At 32.0% G+C, this 23,156-nt stretch overlaps 1 protein-coding gene across 1 annotated transcript; it reads right to left on the bottom strand.

Moving 5' to 3' along the window:
* Positions 1 to 1,548: 1,548 nt before the first annotated feature.
* LOC144565633 (protein NSP-INTERACTING KINASE 1-like) lies at positions 1,549 to 9,251 on the bottom strand. The gene is made up of 12 exons (XM_078315443.1): positions 8,922 to 9,251; positions 8,509 to 8,641; positions 7,421 to 7,492; positions 6,106 to 6,249; positions 5,480 to 5,548; positions 5,280 to 5,339; positions 4,639 to 4,736; positions 4,141 to 4,281; positions 3,753 to 3,910; positions 3,003 to 3,186; positions 2,429 to 2,808; positions 1,549 to 2,017 (listed from the first exon to the last, which is right to left on the bottom strand). The coding sequence occupies exons 1-12, from the start codon at positions 9,028 to 9,030 to the stop codon at positions 1,691 to 1,693; spliced, it is 1,875 nt and encodes a 624-aa protein (XP_078171569.1). The 5' UTR covers positions 9,031 to 9,251; the 3' UTR covers positions 1,549 to 1,690.
* Positions 9,252 to 23,156: the final 13,905 nt, after the last annotated feature.

The following is a 23,156-nucleotide window of genomic DNA, read 5'->3' as shown; positions in this document are numbered from 1 at the left end:
ATATGGAGAACAAAATGAACGGTTTGGATCGGTCATTTGGATTTTTAATTTTAGATTTATGGTCCAATGCACAAATCCCTCCATACATTGCAATGCACCATAGCCCATCTCTCTCTATATATATATCATAAAATATGGAGGTAGTTATTTTTTAAGTTTGTTGATAATTTCAGCAAATTTAACGTTATTGTATTGAGAGAAGAAAAACTAACTTTCTTGTATATTGAATGATTAGCTCTTGATTTAGTGATTAAAGATAATGTTATATGTGTGAGGTTGCATATTCAAAATTTGAAGCCTCTAGTTTTATATTAAAAATCATTTGGATTTTTTTTTTAAAAAAGGTATATGCCCGTTTCATATATATGAAACTGGTAACTTACAAAAACCTATTTCAAAGTTCAAGCCATATTGCTCAGATGAGCATCTCTACAGATCACATATAATAGGATATAACAAAAAGCAAAATCATAGTGCACGCAGGCACTCAAAATAACCCCAGTATAAACTGGCAGCAAGCTCCATATAATACAACAAATCATTTGGATTATTGTGCATGATTTATTTTATCTCAGCCGTAAAAACTCGACCTTTTTTTTTGCAAAACTTTATTATATCACGTAGAACAAATTTGCAGACTTAGAAAGAATTAACGGTAATTCTTCGTGAATAAAAAAGATGGTTCGTGATTCACTGCCTTTATATATACATTTTTAATTATCAAATAAATATTCTAATAAAACGGATCGCCACACCTCAAAGATCTCTTGTATCGGTTAGGTGCTTGCATCTAGTTATTGCCTTATCGAATTCGTATCCTCTGCATTAACTCAAAAAGGAATCTTTTGAGTTAATACATATGGACCGTCCGATCAGCTTTAAGATTCGTGCGCACTAATATTGAAGATCCCCTATATTTTAGGCGGGGACCGGATGGGCTCCGTTTACAATTGAACGGCTGATATCTATTAACTCAAAAGATGCTCTTTTGAGTTAATGCAGACGATGCGGACTCTGCCTTATCGGGGCTGAGTTGGTCGAGAACACTAATCTCCAAGCACATCTTGCTCGTTCTTGTATTAATTTTAGTTGAGATTTGTGCACAAAAAAAATTGAACAGTTGATCGGAATAACAGCATATTTATTTCCGACAAATCGAGCTAGATTAAGAGGTTGGGGCCGGAATGGAAATGTACAACCGATTTGCTTATGAATGATGTGATGTAAGGCCCCTACGGGCTGTGTAAGAAACCACTAGCCTCCTTGGTCGAAACAATTTCCCTTTTCAAATGTTTAACACATGAATTCTCAAGTAAATTCGATCAAACAATAAAGTCTACAACAAGCAATTTATTTCATAGTTCTCTTCCGTTAGATCGTTGTGGGAGCGTCTGAGACCATTTTGTGTTATCTTCGTTGGAACGAAGAAAAATATGACTTGAGGACTGGTATTATTTGTGTTTAATTTTTTTTTTCTCAAGGGACTCTTTTCCAATTATATACAGAAGAAATTGGCTTTTGTTGAAGATTTGGTTACGCAAACACTTCTTCTGCAACTTTATCAGTAGATCTGATTCTCAATGCTTTCACTTTAACAGTTATATTACACACTAACACACCTTATCAAGCAAAGCACATAATATGTACCTATACAAAATATTTATCTATATACTCAAATTGTAGTTTCAAATCACCTTGGTCCAGAGAGTTCCATGGCTTGAACCACGATTGAAGAATCATCAGTAACATCAGAGAAACCACCTAATGACACAGGTTCCTGCCATTTTGTGATTGGCTGAGACGCATCTGCCTCCCATTTCTCGGCAAGACCGTCACCTTCTAGCATTCGTACCACCTCTGACATGAGAGGCCGACGTGCTGGTAGGTATTGAGTGCACAGGAGAGCGACTCGAACCATTTCTTCTAGCTCGACCCGGTCATATCCATACCCGTTCCCGTTCCATAAATCCCGGTCTACTATTGTATCTAGCCTCTTTTCTTGCTGGATCTTTTTAACCTGAATTTAAATTGCAATATCCTGAGGGCAAGATCAAATCTTGGAGAAAAGTTAATTTGTAATTGAATAGTAATGTAGATGGTTGCCATACTTCCCATTTTCTAATTAACCTGTTTCCCTTGGCCCAAATTTGTAATTGAACCTCAAATGGTGCAATTGAGCTCACTTAGATAGACATACTCGATTAATCGAAGGAGTGTTCTCAAGCATCAATTACATTATTTGCCCTGGATTTACCCTCCATTTTCTGACCATTCCAATATTCCTTTAGCACCAATCTACAGTCTGGTTCAATGAAACACTAAAAGAATGTACAAGGAACCGAACTGAATCAGTTCCTCTAACATTGCCAACCAAACCCTAACAAAATTCACAAAGTTTCAAATTTGGTATTTAATCATTGTTCCTCACCCATTCAAGCATTGCCCCTTTCTGATTGGATGCCTTTCCAAATTCCATTGCTGTTAAACCTGTCACAAGTTCGAGCAACAAAATCCCAAATCCAAACACATCTGTTTTTTCTGATGACTGTCCTGTTGACAGGTATTCTGGTGCAATGTGGCCTACTGTACCACGTACTGCTGTCGTCACATGCGTATCTCGATGGTCAAGGAGTTTTGCCAGGCCGAAATCACCCACGACAGCCTCACAGTAGTCATCTAGTAAAACATTAGCGGCTTTCACATCTCGGTGAATAATCTTGGGATCACATTGCTCGTGTAAATACTGGAGACCTCTAGCAGCTCCTAGAGCTATTCTTCTTCTTGTGCCCCAATCTAATGCTGGCTTTTCTAAAGGAAAAAAAGACACTGGTTACAGTGCAGTAATAAGATTTAACTAACTACAATATTCTTTAACAGATAAATTATTTTTCTTTTGTTCAGGATATGTAAGCTTAGGTGGTCTAGACACAAGGACCGAAAGTTTGTGACAAGAAGGGGCATAGTGATGCTTTCCCAAAGGTTACTGGGAATATGGTATGTACCTTTGAGACGGGATGCTACACTTCCATTAGACATGTAAGGATAAACCAGAAGCCTCTCGGTTGCGGTCATGCAAAATCCATACAATCTAAGGAGGTGTCTGTGTACTGCTAGGCTTATCATTTCCAATTCTGTTTGGAACTGCTTTTCCCCACCAGCCACATTTCCATCTTTCAGCCTTTTCACCTGTTTCACTTAGTTTAGCTAATAAAAATGTTACAGCTTAGACAGAGCTAACAGTGGAAGCTCTGGCCAGTATCTAAATCTGACTGGAGCTTAATATAACTAACAAACCAGTGTCCAAATGATATGGATGATAACAATTTACTGGTGCAGCCACAACTTTGTACATCCGCACTTGAATTTGAAAATTTGACTCGTGTTTTTTTCATATCTTTCAGATTGATGCCTGTGCCTAATGTTATATTAATGTCAGTGCATGCATACATCATAATTTAGTTTGGTACCATATTTGAAGCTTTTTACAATGTTAGTACAGTTATTTAATATTTGACTAAATGTCTAAATGTTCATGATATTTCATTGGTTATATTTTTATTTTCAAATTCTGGGCTTCATATAAACTTGAGCAACTGAAGGCAAAAATACTTTAGTAGTGTAACTCTGGACTTGTCTTGGATCCAAGCCAGGTACACCAGGACACACTTATCTAATATATCTTTCAACAATCCTGATAAGCAAAGACAAAAGCTTCATAAATAAGAACAAAAGGAGTAATTAATTTTAGGTACCGCAACAAGAGTTCCATCTCGCAACTCGCCCTTGTACACATCTCCAAAGCCTCCCTTCCCCAGTATTTTCTTGCTGCTAAAGTTATTTGTTGCTACCTGAAGCTCTTTGAATGAAAACCTTCTGAGGTTGCCTAGTGAGACTTGCTCCTCATGTTGGTCTGTAATACATTGAAGTTACAAATGATACAAAACAATCAATACACTTACCAATAGCATCTCATGTACCAAACATGAACCATATTGTATTCAATGATTGCATTATCAAAATGATATTCAATTTATCTTGATGATGCACCAGTAAACTATGTGTAGTAACAAACTCCAATACGCTTATCCCTGACATAACCTGACTGCTATTTCTTGTTGTGTTTATAAAAAAAATACTTACAATTGGTATCAAATAAGATCCGCTGATTGTGTTTTCTCTGCCTCCAAATGTACAGACTGTAGCATATTCCGAGCAACATAGTGAACCCCAGGCTCAATCCAACTGCTAAATCTACTTTGCAGTTTCTAGTCCTTCCTCCAGCTATAAACACATTTCAGCTTAGGGAAAAAACAGCACCAACAATAAAACTAAAAGATTGTGAAGATAGCAGCAGCACCACACTGGCCAACAGCCAGCATATATGCCAGAAAGACATTTAATTCAGAACCAAGAGGTCATTAATCTGAATCTCTTCTTGCCATAGTGTCAGGAGAATGGTGTGATGCAATGGCAGTTCCTCCAAAGTAGCAATAAAGTTTTAATTAAGAATAATTAATGTTTATCAAATCTCAGTTGAGAATTAAAACCTAGTAGTCTAAATTTTGTCTTGCTAACCAATAAGGAAGCCAAAAATAAAACAGACACTAGAAACAGGGGAAAATGCAACTGAAAATATACCCTGAGAATTGTTTAAGTTCAAGGAGACCGGCATAGGCATCACTCTGTAGCATTCTTTCTCAGAGCCCTTGGGGCAGATCAAAGGGTTTCCAACAATACTATCATAAAGGCACAAAGAGAGAAAGAATCATAAAAGAGAAAAGAAAAAAATTTGGGCTCCTTTGCTTTAATTTGAACATTATTACTATTAAAGAATCAAATCATCTGCAAAGCCAAATAGAAAAATAATAGATAATAATATTTTCATAGAATCATAGCTCAGCCACCAAGTTGTATCGATAATTACATTCTCTATATTCTTGTGTTGAATAACATCAGAATTCTAACCAGATGATCAAGGAGACTGGTCACTCTAAAAAGCTTTTTATGTAATATATTCCTTAATTAGGGATCATACTACAAATTATACAAATAAACAATTGCGTTGCATCATTCAAAGGACTCCTACTCTCCTAATAAAAAGTTTTTTGGTAAAAAGAAAAACTTTGTTCAATTTAAGGTTGATTAAAGCCTTAAGTCCATCACTTCATTAGTTCTCATTCGAGCTTTGCAAATAATTGTTTTGCATGGAAAATCTAATACTCATGGTTCTGTTAATAATAGTAAAATAAATCTTTACAATTAAACAATCAGAGGCGTACTTGAAACTTCTCGCCGGTGACTCGGGGACAGGTCCGCTCAAATTATTGAAGGACAAGTCCCTGCAACATAGCATGAAAAGTTTTCATTAATTTTAAAATGTAAAAGTTCCACAGAATCTTCTTTAGGAGCTAAGCACCTACTGTTAAAACTAAATGTTTTATAAGTTCTAAAAAAGTAATGACAATGAAATAACACTCACAAAAAAGCAAGCCCTGGGATATCTACCAATGTCGGGAATGGTCCTGAGAGACTATTGTTGTTAAGCCTTCTGTTCAGGATGAGAACAAATCATAGCATAAGTGTACAATTTGCAGACATATGCATATAACACAGTCATTCAAAATAGTGACAAACGTAAACACCACCAATCCAGCAAACAAATATTGAGCTGATTAAATAAAGAATTATAATTTTGCCAACAATCATGATTTTTTATTTTTTTTTATCAATACTCACTTACTGTGATGTTTTTTCATCAATGGTTAAAACATTTTTAGGCTTCTTATTTGTTCTGAACCATCATTATAACAGTTCGCAAAAAAATTGAAGGATTTGGTTAGGTTTTTAGTATAATTTGAAACAGTGTAATATATGCATCATATATTAGCTTGTATTGCCATGTAGTATACTACTTGTATTAAAATTGTCGTTTTGAGTTTTTTTTTCCTTTTTCCTTTTGAATTTAAAGAATTCTGTTTTGGTTTTCTGTTAAATTCTTCCCAAAAATAATAGATATCTTGGGAATGTTATGGTCGTTATTTTTCAAAATAGCCAGTATATGGAAACTTGGAATTAATTAAAATTTATGTAAATATGGCCACTTACAAATACTGAAGTGTCTTAAGGTTGGCAATGCACTTGGGAATATCACCAAAGAAATGGTTATTTGAGAGGTCAAGCTGCTCTAATTTCAACAATTTACCTATTTCTTGGGGTATTGGCCCTGTTATATTATTGCTCTGCAGTTGCCTGTCAAAAAGAAAAGAAGTAAATTACAAAAACATATCATGTTATATTATGAGTGTGGCTAATTTGCTACTGGAAGCACTTCGGCCGAGGTGTTTCCGGGGTTATATTTTAGTGTGTGATGATCAAACAACAAATTTAAACCGTTAGACGTTCAATATATTATAAAATCTGCTTGGAGACCAAATTTTACATTTTTTGGAATTTTTTTACTATTTATTAAGCTGGTTTGAAAACCGCTGTTTTCAATGCTTCAGAAATTTAATAAAAACAGCGATTTTCAAACCAGCTTAATAAATAGTAAAAAAGTTCCAAAAAATGTAAAATTTGGTTTCCAAGCAGATTTTATAATAGATTGGACATCTAACGGTTTAGATTTGTTATTTGATCATCACACACTAAAATATAACCTCGGAAGCACCTCGGCCGAAGTGCTTCCGGTAGCAAATTAGCCACACTCGTTATATTATATATATTATGTATATGCTTTTATGGTCCGGAAGTTTCATAGTTTTTAGTTTGGATAACAAAAAGCACAAAGTCCCAATTATGGTGTAATAAATTTTGAAGAGGGGGGTTTATTGACAATGAATTTATTTTATAATCTTAACAAAACAAAAAAAAACAACTTCAAAATTTTAAATCTGACATTGAGAATGTGATATATTCTGCACATATATCATGCACTGTAATTTTACAACTTTTAATAAGTTAAAATTTATAACGGTTCATAAAAATCTGCCTTTGATAAAATATGAAATTACACTCGAATAGTTAATTTGAGTCAAGTTGTATGAAATTAGATACACAACCTAGAAGGTCAACCACACATCTGCATTTATAAAAATTCTTGTCTTAAATTGAAAAATATCGTCAATAAGATTATCAAGCAATTTATTGTCAATGAATCTCAAACCAATTCTAACAGACACAAAACACACTTACATGGATATATATATAAAGATGAGAATTTCAGAGCAGAGAGGAGCAAAATGGGAAATTACTCATAGTAAAGTAGTGCTTGCATGATCTACTATAATTAAAATTGAGTGTGTTGCTTTCACATCTTTACATTTTTTTAAATACCAAACTTAATAAGATAAGTATAGAATGCTGATGCTCGTCTCAGTAATGAATGCATGCATGTGTGGATGGAGGAATCAATGTAGCTTACAAAATTTTAAGATTAGTCAGGTTGCCTATGCTTGGAGAAAGAGTCCCGGATAAGTTCTGGCTCGGAATTCCCCTACAATTTTACTAAAATCAACTTAAACTGCAGAAAAAAGATATAAATAGTTCCTTTTTTAATAAGAGGAAGTGCACTCACTGTTGATCTTATAAAATTAAAAGTTCAAGAACAAATTGACAAATTGATCAATCCACCATAGATCGAAAAAAGCTTGGTACTGTACACTTATGTAAGCCCTGTCAAAAAAAAAAAAGAAGAGCTCTTGTATCTAGAACCAGAAGAGAGGACATGTTGGAGACATAATCCAAATAATTTTACATAGCACCAACTCACAAATAACACGCCGAGAGATTGTCTTCAATTAATGCAAAAAGCAATAGATATTCCTCCTGCATTTTGTCCCTGATTATTCCTTATTTTTATGAAGGGGAACTACTTTATTTGCAGCTATGATGAGGATTTGAGTCCGTAATTTTAACGATAATTCTACTTTCCAAACGATCATAATTAGTGTCCAAACTATATTTGTATCTGTATTCATTTTTATTTGATCAATATCCGTATTCATTTAACATCTGATCTATATTTATATTCTATTTGTATTTAACATCTGATCTGTATTCTATCTGTTTTTTTATCCGAAAATTAAGAACCGATACAGATACAATTTTGCTATTGTTCGTCGGTATCCAATCCATTTACACCATACGCTCAATCCACCAACCAATATACACAAAAAAAGAACAAAGTGATTGGGTTTCTCTCGGTCAGTAAAGAATCCATGGGATAGCCGTAAACAAATCTAAGCTGCCCATTTAAAATTTAACGGTCCAAAGACTATTAATGAACAGATGCCCAGATCTCAATTTCACATTTTTACTGGGCACGAGTGATCTGAACCGTCTCATCTCAGATGATGGCCTAAGACCATCCAATGATTTATTCCGATTGGAGAGGAGCTAAATCAGATGGAGACATTAAGGCTTTGGTTTGGTGACTGGCTTATTTCAACCAAAAACATTCCTTGTATAGAATTGATTGTGTGCAATTAATATATGGACATGGTAACTTACAAGTTGATGACAAAATTTTGAGGAGAGCAAAGGACCATGTTCCAAGTGCAAGGATCAACAGCATCCTTGTCCCAATTTACGAGCACTCCATGGGGATCCTTCAATGATTCCTTTACCCCCATTAAAGCTTGAACTATACAAATGTCAGTAATTAAAAAAATATATATATATTAGCATCCAATCTTACTCGGAAGTCAGAACAGAACATCAAATAGTCTAGTACTGAAGTTACGATTTTTCTCCTAATGTCAGCAATAGCAACAACAATTATTAACAAGAAATCAAGAACAATAATAATTGTTATGTTATTGCTGATTAATTTATGCTCAATTTCTATAGTGACTTGTATGATTATGTGCATGAGCCTTATGTAGCATTTTTTTTTATTTCTTTGATAAATCTATCTTGTGTACCTTCAAAGTTGACACCGGTAGGAGAAAGAAGAGCCGAAGAAGAAAACCATGAGAGGGAGAATAGAACCCAAAACGCTTCAACTCTTCCTCTGTTCTCTCCCATTTTCATCTGATACTTGTTTTTTCTTTCCTCAATTTGTAAGTCTTTTCTTTCTTTCCCAGTTGCCACACTTAAACAAGCCTTTTTTCTCTTTTGTTTTGTCTGTTTTAATGTTTAGCTCCTGCTTCAGAGTTCTGACAGTGAGTTTCTCTTTCTTCTTGAAAAGCTCATGCTTCTTTCGTCTTTCTCTATGTCACGCTCTTGTCAGTCAGGGGAGAGCGAGGAGCATGGAGCAGCAAAAGTCTAGCCTGCGTACCTACTTAAAGTGAGAGAGAGAGAGAGAGAGACCACAACGGCAGGTTTGATCCTCTCCAGTTAAACGGAACTATTCAATTTTGAAGAATCTATTTATTTATTTTTTGAAAAATATTATTAATATATATGTTGAAAGGAGATTAATTGACAATTATATATTCGACGATCATAATAATCTTTAAAAAAAATTAAGATAGAAATCCAACATTAATTATGGCATCATCTATATTATCAACATATTATGTCTATTTTAAAATGGTAAATTTAGTGTATACGTTGGGGTACATCAAATTATTTGAAATTTCAACAATTTTAATAACAATACTTATATATTTACTTATAATTTTCATTTTTTTTTATTAAATATTGTTAAGATTGTCAAAAAAAAAAAAATTGTCAAGCACTCCTCTATATCTGTGAATCAATAAGTATTTATATTAGCTACGCAAAATATTCACCATTTTCCTATTTTTAATGACTATAAAGAAATTCAAATTAAACATTTTGCTAAATAAGTAAATATACAGTTTTTTTACAGTTTTATTCCTAGTAACTTAATTAGAATAACTCTATCATCAAATATAAACACTTTTTGAAAAAACAAATAAGAAAATTTTGTAAAGAACGCATATAAGAGAGTGCACGGAATAATAGCTCCTCTATTTAATAATTTGCTTTATATAAGTCGACCTTCAGATTTGAAAACCCACACAATATTGATTTGTAACTCAAAAACTTCTTTACAAATTTAAACTACCTTGCCTAGTTGGGGGTGCTAAAAAAATGATAGGAAAGAAAACTACAAGTTGCTTTATGCATGTGAGTCTACATGTTGTTGCTGTTGTTATGATAATGATGATGTTGATAGTATATCGTTCCATTATTAATGAAGATATTTAAATTTTATAATAAAATGAATTTTGATGTTATATGCCAATCTATGGCATTCATTTTTATTAGAGAGAGGAAGTGCAGTAAGAGCATATATTGCGCTATATATACTGTTGCTGGAGAAGTAGACAACGTACAATTGAAACTCTATAATAAAAATAACAGCATATTACCGACGAGACCGACTGCCCCCATGTTGGTAAGAAAACCTGCTAATAGAGTCCATCTCTCCGTTCATTTATAATCTGAATGGTTATAATTGAAGTATGGAAACTATTAAGTTGTCTTCTCAAAATTTAACATTCTTCATACTTTAATCATAGATGGATGAACAGATGAGATTTTCGAGAAGATGAATTGATCATCAAGAAGAAAATAGAGAGAAAATGAAGAAGCAATATATTTTTTTTTTATTTTTATTTTTATTTTTTATAAAGGTCCGACAGTAGCTTTTCTGGAACGAGATCACCTGTTCTCCTGGGGATAGGAAATTCCTTCCCCTAAAGCCATTGCCAGGTGGAGCCGGGATCACTTTTAAAATTTAAATATTTGATCTGGGATCACCTTGGACCCACCGGCAGTGACTCTAGGGGCGGAAATTTTCTGTCCCCAGAGATGCAGGATATTTGGTTCCAGCTTTCCTTCTAAATTTTAATTTTAAGAAATAAATAAAAATGAATGAAGGAACATTAAAATAATAAAGTTTACATGCATCCTCCACATTCCTTTATTCTTAAATTCGGAAGCAGATAATACGTACTATGTCAATTTATGATACATTTATTGTACTTTTTAACACAAATAGTTACAATTCTCAACACATATTTGGTAAAGGACGAAGTCTCATCGACAGTCACCATTGTACTTCCGTACTATCATCAAATATGTCATGATAATCGTAAATATATTAGTTTTAAACATAATAAAAAAAATTGTTAAAAGAAAGGAACTAAATGTTTACAAAATAATATTTTTTGGTTAAATAAAGGTTTGAGGTCAAGATCATTAGTAATTTAATATTCATAAGAGATTTATCTATTTAGATTTTAAATTTACGATCTCCCATACGGAGGACATCTTCTTTGTAGATAACAAATGATGGAAAATAAATATATTAAAATAACTTATAATTTTTTTTTAATTGCCTGATTTTGTATTAATGAATTGAAAATTTTATATGTACATACATCACTCGTGATTTAGATCGGTTTCAATAATTTAAAACAAATTTCATAAATTTTAAAATTAAGTTTACGAGACCTTCCTGATGAGCCTAACACACTTTAGCCTCACTCTAAATGAGTAAAATGATCATTCTCTTAACTACTGTATAAATGATTCATGATAGATGGTGCAGACACGTATCCTCTGCATTAACGTACCGTTTGAGTTAATTTTTGAACCGTACGACCAAAATTCGGGCCAATCCGGCCCAAGCCTATAACACACGGGGTCCTTTAATATTAATATTAGTACAGATCTCAATCGGACGGTCCACATTTTAACTCAAAATTTGAGTTAATGCAGAAGATATGAATTCTAGATGGTGCTGGGTATGATTCTTGACAACTGACAAGTGTACGTACTTCTTCTAGGCTGTTCTTTTAACGGGGAATATTTACCGTATCGGAGCTTTTAATTAATTCGGACAGTGTAATGCGTGCGTGTTATGCACTTTGAGCAGTGAAAATATATACTTTGGATTTGGTCTAGCTTTAACTGAAAGGATAGATCTAAAAATGATAAAAACGGCATATATATATATACATGCATGCATCTTTGGATGACACCGCAACTGAGCTGCGGTAGACAAATAATACTTCAATTAGTCCGTTTGAAGTTACTTTTTAAACGTGTCATGTTATGCTTAGCTTAATTAGTTGAACTGTCAACATTGTATCAACGAATTGCTAAATTAATTTGGTACCATTTTTTGGTCGGAAAAAGAACAAATTTAAATTTAAGGGATATTATATTCTTAGAGCGAGTCTATGGTAATATGCATATCACGATTTGGCACCGTGCTACGGCTCTATATTCGAGTTTTCAAATTCTAACGGTCGATCCGAACCGTTCATCTTGTTCTCCATATTAATATGTATTTGGAGACCAAATTTTATATTTTTTGAAATTTTTTTACTATTTTTTTAGATTTATTGAAAATCACTGTTTTTGGATGGTCCAGAATTTTCAGATCAAGTGATTTTCTAAATATCTAAAAAAATAGTAAAAAAAATTTCAAAAAATGTAAAATTTGGTCTCCAAACACATATTAATATGGAGTACAAGATGAACGGTTCGGATCGACCGTTAGGATTTAAAAACTTGAATATAGAGCCGTAGCACGGTAACAACCCGTGATATGCATATTACCATAGACTCACTCATATTCTTATATGCATCCGAAGTGTTTATCATTTGCACATGCGCGGTTTTTAAAATAAACATGTACGATTATTGAATATATTTGTACACAGTTTTTATTGTAGAAACCGTGTACGATTGTTATCAGTATTTTATGGAAAAAAGATTCTAGAAGATTTTATATACTATTATATCATCTGAATTGTGAAAATATATTTTGCACGATTGTTTTGATTGTACATGGTTTTGTTTCTTTGAATCGATACAAGTGCTAAAAAGTATTATTTGATAAAAGAAACCGTAAAGAATGATTAATAAATGGAAGTGTCAGTACAAACTTTTCCTAAAATCAACACTATTTTTTTAGCCTATGGCAAAATCGAACAAATGCTAGAAAGGGTCTTCCGGCCTAACCGTATTGTTCTTTCTTGAATATTTCTTTTCACCATTCTTATTTGAATATAATGTCTTGTTGAGAGAACTTATGCTTGCAAAAAGATGACAAGATATATATTAGTATTTCTTTCTAATAAGTTAGATTCGCTGGCATCCTAACTTTTTCCAGTGAATTCTAGAGTCCCAGGAATGATAATTTCCCACATTGAATTGAATTATGGACCCCTAATTTTGAATGCAATGATTTGAAAATCTCACAACAGTGGCTTAGAAGAATTTCCAACAGAGAATTAAACCTACTTTTTTTTTGAAGTAAAATTGGAGGTCTACTATTAAATATCTACAAAGTATATCTATCCGGATTTTGAAAATGCGATTTTTTACACACAGAGTTCAGATCCAGTAGAATACCCTATCGTGTAGAATGAGGAATCTCATCCGTTCGGTTTAACCTAGCACGAATCTCATAGATGGCACACAAATTTCAAAGATCTTCGTGTCTCTACCACCGTGAAAACATCGCTTGACATGGATTGCGTAGAATGATGCACTTCAATTTGAATTTAACAACTGCCATTGAAATCATTCAATATATAAGTCTTTAGAAAATGAGCTTCTGAGCTTTATTTGAGACACTTATTACAGTACTAATTAAGGTTTGGATCCTTAAATTGGAAGTATACTGTGAACTGTGAAGCGCTTTCATAGTTGCATGCACTTGCTGATTGTGGGCCATGCATATAAAGACGATCTGCATTTGAATCAGAAGTGATTATTTTATCTTTAGCAGCGGCAAAGTAGCTGTGATGTCTCAGAGTGTCTGTTGAGGACTATTCAATTGATCTGTAGCTTAAGCCTTCAGTTACAAAATAATCCATCTCTTATAAGCTATATTAATTAATCAATCTTTAACATATGCAATACGGCTGAGTTCAGATCATTATCATGTACCGAATTGTTCTGGATCATTTGGGTCAAGTTTGAGTCAGAATTAGTTGGTTTTGAGTTATATTTGTTAGAATTATTTATGAATCTCGTATTGTGTGAGTTCGAGTCGGGTTAGTTAAAATCGAGTTGCTTTTGAGCCGAATTATATTAATTAGACCGCAATTTTCTTGAATGATCGAGTAGAGTACAAATCGTCTTCGATTTTGGATCATGCGCTTTCAGGTTGTCTCGGATTTTAGATCGTTCATCTTTTAGAATGGATTACGAAAAATTTCTGGCTCTAATTGCTTGGTTTCAGTTTTATTTCTTAGAAAGTTATGTTGGATTCAGATTTAATTGCAGATCATAATGAAAGGAGTCATGCTCTCATGTGAATCAAAAATCAGATAAAACTCAATAACAAACACCATGATTTTGTGCTACACTTTGCTGGACGAAGTCTACCTCTTCAAATTGGGCTCTGTTCTTGCATTGGTATTATCTTCCGACCAAGAAATCTGTTCGGAGACGATTATGTTTCGATCAGAAATTAAAAATGTTAACCATGATAGCATGTAGATTTAATGATTTATTCATGCAAAACACAGTGGGGAAAAAAAGAGGACTCAAGGTTTAATTTAACAATATATATATATACAGAGGTTGGCTAATATCAAATCAATTGTTTCTGAGGTTCCGTACAACTAAGTCGTTTTTTAATTTTTAAAGTCCAAAAAGTCGATTCAAATTGTTAGATGTGATCTCTATATTAAAATGTATTTGGAGACCAAATTTTACATTTTTTGAAATTTCTTTTACTATTTATTAAGTCAATTTGAAAATCGTTGATTCAATGGTGACTTAACAATACAGTAAAACTAGACTGGACCATTAGATCAGCGGTTTTCAAAGTGACTTAATAAATAGTAAAAAAAAAAAATGTAAAATTTGGTTTTCAAATCCATTTTAATAGAGATCACATCTAACGGTTTGGATCGACTTTTTGAACTTTGCAAATTAAAAAACAACTTAGTTGCATAAGCCCTTAAAAACAATCGATTTGATATTAGCCAACCCCCTCTCTCTATATATATATATATATTCAAGGGTCTATTGGGACCATTATTCTCTAAATTCAAAATTATGAGTGCTTGTACCGCGCGAAACACCTCGTTAGGCCTATACCGAAAAAGGGCTACCTCATTAGAATCTTAAGTTGCCTGATTAAAGCATGTTAATGGGAAGAAGAACCTTCTTTAGCAAAAGAAAGATAATCATGCATGTTGGTGTGCGGGCACTAATCTTTTATGGGACCTTCAAAGAGGAGACACAATTATGTGGGCAATCTCACCTTTTTTGCATCTAAAAAGTTGCATTATTTAAGTGAGGTCTCTTGTACTCTTATCCGGATTAATCTTTTCATAATGCAATGTGAATAAGAGTCGTAATAGGTTTTGGAAAACACCCTTTCTTTCACAAATTTTGGAAAACACCCTTTCTGTCACAAATTTTGGAAAATATCCTTTCTGTCACAAATCGAATGACTTAGATATGCATGTTGGGCTCGTAACATGAGCAAAAAAAAGTAATAATTTGAGTCAGTACTTGATACATATTTTTCATAATACTAATTTTGGAGCAAAAATATTGACAATATCGTTTTAGTTTCAAGCAATATACAAATAATAGAGTGAAAATTTCTAAGAAATAAAATTGTACGCTACCTAAAATCAAAACAGTACTGTCAATATCTTTATCCTTAATTTTATAACAAGTTAACAAAAACTATGAAGTTCAATACCAAATACTCGAGTTTCTCTGTACGATTCTCTCTATATGTAGCAAAGCACTTTAGCTGGAACTTCTTCAAATAAAAGGAACAAAATTTTATTTATAAAAAGCAACGGGCTACTTATTTATTTTGACATAATGTTAATGTCAGATGAAGAACTATAAATCTAAATAGGGATGACTAAAATTAAAATGCACAATATGTGGAGATGAAAATTAAACTTAAGTTCTTCACAATTTCCAATGCCTCATTTTTTTTATACCTCATCATACCTCATATTTTATATCTTCATTTTCTTCATATTCAAAGTCTAAATTGTCGATCCGAACCGTTCAACATGATATCCATACTAAAATATGATTAGGGATGAAATTTTATATTTTTTGGAATTATTTTGCTATTTTTTAAGATGGGTAGAAAATCACTGTTTTTTGAACGGTTCAAAAACAGTGATTTTGTACCTATCTTAAAAAAATAGCAAAAAAATTTCAAAAAATATAAAATTTCATCTCCAGACATATTTTAGTATAAATATTTGATTGAACGGTTCGGATCGACAATTTGAACTTTGAAAACGAAAATATAAAATATGAGGTATGATGAGGTATGAAAAAAATGAGGCATTGGAACCCTCCTCAATTTACCAAGTTATAAGTAGAAATGTGATATTTTATGAGTGTGTATATTGGGTGAGTGAGAGAGGGCTGGACCATATAATTTAAAAAAAAAAAATTCAATATAAATAACTAAAATTTGAAAATCATAATATATATATAAATAAAATTTTAAAATCATAGTGGTGCTTAGAACCCCTATAAATGAATGAATGTATAGATTTGCCCCTGGTTAATGCATTAATTGTATTATGTACTAACAACTAACAAGTCATATATAAAACCTTCGTTTCTATAAAGTCGTACCTCAGAATTTGGATAGTTATAATTTGAAAATACTTTTGTTATCTAATCCATCCTTTAAGCTTAATACCGGTAGATTCCATTTTTTTTTTCAACATTGGAGAAGCTTCTTTGCAAATATCAACAACAGAAAAGATATAATATTTTGCAGCTTATGAACAATTTAGGAACATTTTATTATTTCTTTAATTAACCTGAGCAAAACAAGATTGAAATAAAAAAATGACAAAAATTAGTGTCTTTCTCTCTTTTATCTTTTTTTTTTTAACCTGGCAGATATTGCCACAGTTGAAAATCTAAGCACAGTGAAACATTCCTGTCCTCCTAATCAATCCATCTATGCAAAAACAAAGACCTAAAAAATGGTCCCAACTCCCAATGTACTACATTAGGTGCTAAGCGAAGCAAATGCCACCAAAATAGACTGGATCTCTTTGTTGGCGCTCCTTTTTCTTATATAAGACGACTTAAAAGTGAATGCACCAGAAAATCATATGACAACTTGCAACATCAGAAGGTCCAGAATAATCAGATATCTGGTTGCAGAGGCGAATCATTCATTGGGCCTACAGTAGGCCCATGTAATCACCGAAAAAATAAAATTTCAATAATATGATTTTAAAATTTTAATTATGTATATGAAATTGAATTTGAATTTATTTATTTATGGTTTTTATATAATCAAGCTCTTCTCATAAAATAATAAATATTATTTGTATTTAGTGATTAAAGTTTTATTTTGTGGTGGTAGAGACTTGAGTTCACTTATCACATAGTGTGTATTTTAAGTTTCAGTTTTCCTATCAAGATTTTCTAGTTCCTTATTGTTGAATCTCTTAGACATGCTCTACTGTTGAGTATTTTGTGTATAGAGTTTTATGCTGAATTTTATACTTTTGAAGTTTTAAATTTATTAAACCTAATACTCAAAAGAATGGTCCGATGCAAACGCACAATCTATTCTTGTAGTACTTGGGTATCAGTACACAAGGAATATGGTTAAATACTAATCTTTAACTCTATTAATTCATTTTAGATTATTCAAGAAAGTAAAGTTGATTGGGGGGTTTTGTTTGTTCTAAGTTCCTAAGGTTTGAGTTCAATATCCGAAGAAGATGTTTTGAAACAATTAAAGTAAATAAGGAAAGTAAAAGAGAATTTTGATTGCTTTCAAGAATTGGAAGTCTAGGGGCATTCGGTCTACAATCCTTTGCTAATTCTATCTATTAAGTTGTTTAAATTCATGTTTAATTTGAAAATACACATTCCTTGAAGGGTGTAAACTATTTCTTTATCTTTTATCACGAAAAAGACATCAAATATCTTGTATATACACATTCGGTATATACACATTCCTTGAATTGCTTCCTTGACTGCAGAATTTTACGCTAAGTATAGATGGACCAAGAAGGAGAGATATTTGCGAAGAGATGCCTTGAATGGAGAAGTTCTACTCCTTTTATAGCTGAAATTCTGCCCATTCTGAGCCAATGGACGTGGGGAGGTTATTAGATACTTGTCCCACAAGTTTCCCTAACTGGCGTGTGCTAATTTGGGCCCTTGGGACGCGTCCAGGAGTGCCAGAAATAGAAAAACTGTCAAAAATGTATTTTTTAGGCTATCTGCGACTAGAGTGCGTTCGCACAGGCTTCTCAGGTTGTAGATCTTCTCGCGAGCTTTTCAAAAAGTTATCATACACTCAAAATCTATGATTTTTTTTTTTGATGAAAACTCAAAATCTATGATTGTTTTAAGTTCAAGCGCCAGTCTGCGTGCGGCCCCCTCTGCGGCCACATCGAAATCCATGCGTCCTCACAAATTTTGATGCACAGCTCATTATACATTTTTAAAATTGGCGCGTGTCCAAAAATCCGGCTAAGTACTTAGTGCGGCTGTATTGAAATCCATAAATCCGTGCATCCGCATTAAGTTCATTTTCCTTCATTTTCTTTATTTTCTGCAAATTAAAATCAAATAAACGCAGTAACTTAATTCTATGTGTATTCTATCATTTTTATATGAAAATACAAGATATTTGATGTCTTTTTCGTGATAAAAATCATATCGAATGTATATATAATTTATGTCTATCATCTACATATGTGAATCATAAAAAAAAATTATTGGCCATCAAACATAATATTACAAGTTTTGCTTGATTTATTATTCCATTTTCTATATTAAGCAGTAAGGCTCTGAATGAAAATCTTCGCCAATAGTTAAATCATGAAATAGAGAAAAAAAAAATCTATTTATTTTTGTTTATTATTTGTATTTTTTTTTTGGTATTTCGATTTTGTTGAGTTGAACGTACATCAAACTCTAATTACCAATATGAGTGGCATGTTTGATGAATTAGACGAACAATTTAGATTATTTTAATCTTATATAAACGAATTCTCACTTACAGGTTATACTTCTCGATCAAGAAAATACAAATTTCAAATTATATCTGTGACTCTGTTTCATTATATTTTATTGAAATTAATTGAACTTGTTTATAAGTTGGTTCCGATGAAAGTGTAAGTTTAAATCTATTACTATTGTGACCCTTATTGGATAGGGTGTCGATAACATTTATAGCATTTACGTTTATAAAATTAGAATGAAATTGGGACAGAAATAACTAAAACAAATTTAAAGTTAATTTCAAAAAATACTGCACTCATGCAATTTTTTTTTTTTATCTCTTTTAGCATTCATAAATTGAAGTAAAAATTCTCATACACTTTAAAATTAATTTATGAGATTATTGAGCAAATAGGAATTAATATCTTTGCCAAGTCTTGAAAACTATTTTATTAACAAAAATGTTTATTTATGAAATTATCTCTGAAATTACAAATGAAATTATCATCTAAAATTTTGAAATTGAAATAAAATTATTAATGTAAATGTTCTTACCAGTTACCACCGAATTTTTTATTTATAGTAAATAAATAAAAATTAAAAATGAGAAAAGATATGGGTAAATTTTAAAAACGGGAATACATGTTTCTTGTATGGCATTTCGGTAAGACACTATACAAGACAGATGCCTTGTAAAAGAAAAAATATATATTCATTAAAGTGGAACGCCTGAACGCCATACATTATGACGTCCCACTTTTCTTTTAGATTTATAATTTGAACTTATGTGTTGTTTTGTAATATTATGTTATGTGATTTTTATGTATTTCGAACTAGTTATGTTAGATTATGTCAAGTTTTGAAAACTATTTTATTAACAGAAATATCTATTTATGACATTATCTCTGAAATTACAAATTAAATTATCATCTAGAATTTTGAAACTGGAATAAAATTATTAATGTTAATGTTTTTTTTTTAGAAGACATGACAATGGCTGTCATGGTTTATTAATGTAAATGTTCTTACAAGCATGACTGTGAAACCTGTAATTTATGTCTGGACTATAACAAACTTTGAAGGCCCGCAATTTCTAACACTAGAATTTGGGCTTAATATAGTCTTATCGAACGGATAATGCGATAATCATATTTATTTAATAAAGGGAGATGATATGAGTACCCGCACTCTCATCCCCCCATTGTACCCCCAATTTTATTTGTTCAATCTTGTCCACATTTCTCATGATCTATAAGAAATTTTGCGAATCTAAAACCACAAACGTCTTCTACACAATTTTATCTTTCAAATGAGATCCATGATGACATACTTTCGGGTTCGTCATCATACAAGTATTTATACCTCGTCATTTAAGTATTTAAATACTTCAGTGCATAGATATAAATACTTGTAATATTTGATATTAATACTTTTAAATGTCAGCAGTGTCATATGTGAAAAATACTAGGTATAAATACTTAAATGACGAGGTATAAATACTTGTGTGACGATGAATCCAAAAATACATCATCATGGATCTCATTTGAAAGATAAAATTGCGTAGAATACATTCGTGGTTTTAGATTCGCAAAATTCCTCATAGAACGTGAGAAATGTGAAAGATATTGAAAAAAAGAAAAAAAAAAACCCACCTCTAAAAATGTGTATGATTCTTTTCCCCATGTAGTTTGAGTGGTCTCTCCATATAGTTATATCAAGTTAGACATGCAAGTATTAATATCTTAATTTGCAAGTATTAATATCTTAATTTGCAAGTATTAATTTATTATCTTCCAAGTATTTATACTAGTGTTTTGAATAAATTAGTTAGTTAAGTTAGTTTATGGGAAGTTAAAATCTGTTTAAGAGATGGGGGTACAATGGGGGTACTGGAGTGTGGGGATTGAAATAATTATTCTTTAATAAAAGACCCAGATTGTACATAGTACTCCTCATAATAGTTTGTCAGACAAGGGAAGTGTGATTAATTAGTAACTACCTTACTTTTTTGGACCCCGGGAGGAGGGGGGTTCCGAAATTCCGAATTCAAAATTTGGCTGTAAATTTTCGGCAAATCCAGTTTTTTTTTTTTTTTTTAATTCAGGATTCCTAATTTCCTACTATAAATTTCCAGTCTTGCTATATTCCTTACCGAACCTATGTACTACTTTTGTGTGTATGAGATAATCATGTTACGATTCTAAAGTATGTAACTGCTACTTTTTTATCTGTAACATTTTAAAGAAATTAAAATTATACCGAAAAATTAAAAATATTTTTATTTAAGACAGAAATAATAGCATTAAATATGGCAAGACAAAGAAGTGAGCGGATGGGGACTGGTTATAATCATGTGATCAGTTTCAAATTTAATAGACTAATTTATGATTTATATCTTTTAGAGTTATCTCTAAATGATAGGAAATATGCATGGACAAGATCTAATACCTAAACTTCTTTAGCTTTGCTTGATATATTTCAATATTCTATTCAGTGGGATAAGCATTTTAGCTCTTCAAATCTTTCTTCTTACTAGAATTTATTCTGATCATTCACCGCCATTGTTGATGGTAGGTAGTGAGAGCAATACTAGAACCTATAATTTTAAATTTGATAGATCTTGGTTAGAAGAAGAGGGTTTTCTAGAAAAATTAGAACAGTAGTGGTGTGAGTTTGTGATTCTGAGTAACATAGGGGAGAATTGAAAAGTTAAGTTGTAACATTTATGACAGAAACTGAGAGGATGACAAGGTAACTTGATTAGTGAAAAACGAAGAAGAAAGAATTCCTTTGTTAGAAGAAATAGAGGAATTTGAGTTAGATAAATCTAGACATTTGGGTACTTCTGAATATGAAAGATGGATTGATTGTCAAACTCAATTTCGGTCTATTATGCTTGAAGAAGAATCTTATTGGCAACAAAGGGCAAGGTTAAAATGGTTTCTAGAAGGCGACATTAACACTAAATTTTTTTTCATATCTGTGTTTCTAATAGGACAATAAAGAATACCATTTTGCACTTAAAACATGAGGGTATTTTGATTTGTGATCCAAAAGCATTGAAAACTCATGTTACTAGTTTTTATAAACAATTGCTAGGTACTAGTTTAGATAGGGATATCACTTTGCAAAAGGGTTTATGCGAGATTCATGAACAATTATCTGAGAGTCAACTTTTGGATTTGGAAAAAATATTTACTATGGAAAAAAAAATAGTTTTTGCATGTAATCCAACAAAAGCTCCATGTACAAATGGTTTCTCCTTTGCATTTTATCAATCTGGTCAGGATTTTGTTAAAAATGATTTGTATAAATTGTTTATTGCCTTTTATTTTCATGATTTGAACATTTCAAAACTGAACCTAGTTTATGTTTGCCTCATACCTAAAAAGGACATTGCTCCTTCTATTTCTAATTTCAAGCTTATCAGTCTTATAAATTGTAGTTTTAAACTTATCACAAAAACTTTAGCTGATCAGGTTTCAAAGGTCACGGTTTTTCTAATTGACGATACACAGACAACCTTTATTAAGGGTAGGTACATTTTAGATAATGTGGTATGTGCCACAGAGGTGTTACATCAGGTTAGGAAAGCTAAGAAGAAAAAGGGTACTATTTAAGCTTGATTTTGAAAAGGCTTATGATCTTGTGAATTGGAAATTTTTGCAAGAAGTTTTAGGTGGAAAGGGTTTTGGCGATACTTTTAGGAGATGGATTGCATATGCCTTAGAAAGCAGTTGATTGTATTAGCTTGAATAGATATTAGGAGCCTATTTTAGTTGTCAAATTTTTGTTTGATATTGTGGCAGAGGCTCTTTATAAATTTTTAAGTAAGGCTAAAAAATGCATGTTTACTTAAAGAGTTAGGTCATTTTGATGGTGTAGGTGGAATTCTAAATCTTCATTTTGCATATGACACCCTTTTATTTCTAAAGGCTAACGACAAAATGGCTGAAACACTTAAACTATTATTATATGGTTTTGAAAATATGTCAGGTTTGAAAATTAATTTTCACAAAAGTGATATGATTCCTTTGAATTTATTTGAATCAGAGTATAATAGTCTTGCTTCCATATTTGGATGTTTTGTTACACATTTGTCTATAACTTAATTAGAGGTACTAATTCATTAGAAGAAACTACATGTTGAATGTTGGAATGTTTTAATAGATAAGATAGAAAAAAAAAGTAATAAGGGTTGGAAGAGTAAGTTGTTGTCTATTGGAGGTAGAGTAACTTTATTA

This window comes from Carex rostrata, chromosome 14, assembly GCF_964058835.1.
Source record: "Carex rostrata chromosome 14, lpCarRost1.2, whole genome shotgun sequence".
NCBI lineage: Eukaryota > Viridiplantae > Streptophyta > Magnoliopsida > Poales > Cyperaceae > Carex > Carex rostrata.
This window is presented reverse-complemented; position numbering and strand designations above follow the sequence as displayed.